Source organism: Salvelinus sp. IW2-2015, linkage group LG8 (genome assembly GCF_002910315.2).
Source record: "Salvelinus sp. IW2-2015 linkage group LG8, ASM291031v2, whole genome shotgun sequence".
Classification (NCBI taxonomy): Eukaryota; Metazoa; Chordata; class Actinopteri; order Salmoniformes; family Salmonidae; genus Salvelinus; species Salvelinus sp. IW2-2015.
Window position 1 is genome coordinate 9,024,468 of NC_036848.1, and position 2,092 is coordinate 9,026,559.

At 49.7% G+C, this 2,092-nt stretch overlaps 1 protein-coding gene across 1 annotated transcript in view; it reads right to left on the reverse strand.

The window, feature by feature from the left end:
• Positions 1-987: 987 nt before the first annotated feature.
• The window catches only part of LOC111967365 (C-terminal-binding protein 1), a 15,871-nt gene continuing 14,766 nt past the window's right edge, over positions 988-2,092 (reverse strand). The window contains exons 10-11 of the mRNA XM_023992316.3: positions 1,878-1,998; positions 988-1,693 (exon numbers count right to left, since the gene is read on the reverse strand). Coding sequence (XP_023848084.1) covers positions 1,519-1,693; positions 1,878-1,998 — 296 coding nt within the window. The 3' untranslated portion in view covers positions 988-1,518. The remainder of the gene's footprint in view (positions 1,694-1,877; positions 1,999-2,092) is intronic.

Consider the following 2,092-nt stretch of genomic DNA (forward strand, 5'->3'; position numbering starts at 1 on the left):
AAAGGGTCTGACACAGCAGAGGCAGTGGAGACAGATTAAACATGCTTCGTTAAAGTTTCAGCTCCACACTGACATTATTCATCCCTACACTAGCCAACAGACAGACAGACAAGGAATCAGATAGCCTGGTCCCAGATCTGACTAGCTTTAGATAACTTGGCTAAAGCTAGCTGACTTGTCTTCAGATACATATCTCGAATCAGGCTAGGAATCGGGCCAATAGAAGCTTGGTGTCGTGTTGTCTTATTGTTGTACACATTTTCTTAAATGAGAGATGTCAGAGAGAGAGAGAGAGATGAGAGAGAGAGGTCAGAGAGAGAGTCGCGAGAGAGTGTCAGAGAAGAGAGAGGAGGTCAGAGAGAAGAGAGTCAAGAGGTCAGAGAGAGAGAGAGAAGGTGAGAGAGAGAGAGTCCAGAAGGAGGACTCAGAGAGAGAAGAGAGACGTCAGAGAGAGCAAGAGACCGTCAGAGAGAGAAAGAGACGTCAGAAGAGAAAGAGACGTCAGAGAAGAGAAAAGAGTACGTCAAGAGTTGAGAAAGAGACGTCAGAGAGAGAAAGAGACTGTTCAGAGAGAGAAAGAGAGTCAGAACGAGATCAGAGAGAGAAAAGAGCGTCAGCGAGAGAAAGAGAACTCAGAAAGAGAAGAGACGTCAAGAGGAGAGAGACGTCAGAGAGAGAAGAGACGTCAAGAGAGAGAGAGACGTCAGAGAGAAGAGAGACGTCAGAGAGAGAGAGATCAGAGAGAGGAGAGACGTCAAGAGAGAGAGGAGACGTCAAAGAGAGAGAGAGACGTCAGAGAGAGAGAGACGTTCAGAGAGAGAGAGACGTCAGAGAGAGAGAATAGAGAAGGAGACGTCAGAGAGAGAACCAGAGAGAAACGTCAGAGAGAAGATAGACGTCAGAGAGAGATAGACGTCAGAGAGAGAGAGACGTCAGAGAGAGAGAGATGTCAGAGAGAGAGAGAGATGTCAGAGAGAGAGAGAGATGTCAGAGAGAGAGAGATGTCAGAGAGAGAGAGATGTCAGAGAGAGAGAGATGGGCCAAACCTTCACTCCTCTCTCACTGATCAAAACAACCAGGGACAAAACAGCTAGCCTCACAGTCCAGCCTCACTGCAGAAATGCTACTCAAAACAAAAACACCTACAATCATAACAGATCAACAGCAAAAAAATGTTTTGCTTTCACCCCCCCAAAAAAATACAACTCAAGAAATATACCAATCCAATGATTGAATCCTTGAGAAGAGTTATTGCTGAAGGTGTGTTGGTGTGGAGGGATATGGAGGTAAGGGGGAGGGGTTGAGGGAGGTCCGAGGAAGGGCTTCCGGAGGGGGAGAGGGGGCATGTTGTGGACGGGCGGGTCACTCCTGGACTGGTACTGTGTTTTGAAGGATCCAGCTGAAACCGGATCAAACCGGAACCCCAGTGTCAATCTGCCTGAGGTCGGTGGTAATGATGAAAATGGTGGGAGGGGGTGGGTTGTTGGTTTCCAGGGGTGATGAAGGAATGTTGGGGTGCTATTGGTCAGAGGAGATGTCTCTGTCTGCCTCAGCCTTGCTGGGTTGCCCTGGCGATGGGGCGTGGGGGGGATGGGACACAGGGGTGATGGCGTGAGCCAGGGCCAGAGCCTCTACCCCTGCACCTGCCCCTGTCAAACCCCCTGCTGCCACGCTGATCAGACCTGCAGGAAACCTGAGAGAGAGAGATGGAGGAGAGAGAGAGATGGGGGAGAGAAAGAGAGAGGGGATTTGTATATCAGGAGGTCAACATGCTATAGAATATTCAGATACAATTGATAATTGATCAAATAATCCTGACACTTCCTGACTTGGTTGTCCTCCTCTCCCATGCTCACCTTAACCGCTGGGGGTCTCACCTGTATGCTGAGGCTATGTTGAGTTCGGGGTGGACTGTCGCAACCTCCATACTGGGCCACTGTGACGCTGCCATCAGATACTCCTTATTCACACAGTTCTTCAGACTGTCTGGAATACGACCTAACAGAACACAGACAGACAGAGACGGGGGGACAGACATATAGACGGGGAGGGGACAGACATACAAACGGGGGGGACAGACATACCGACGGGG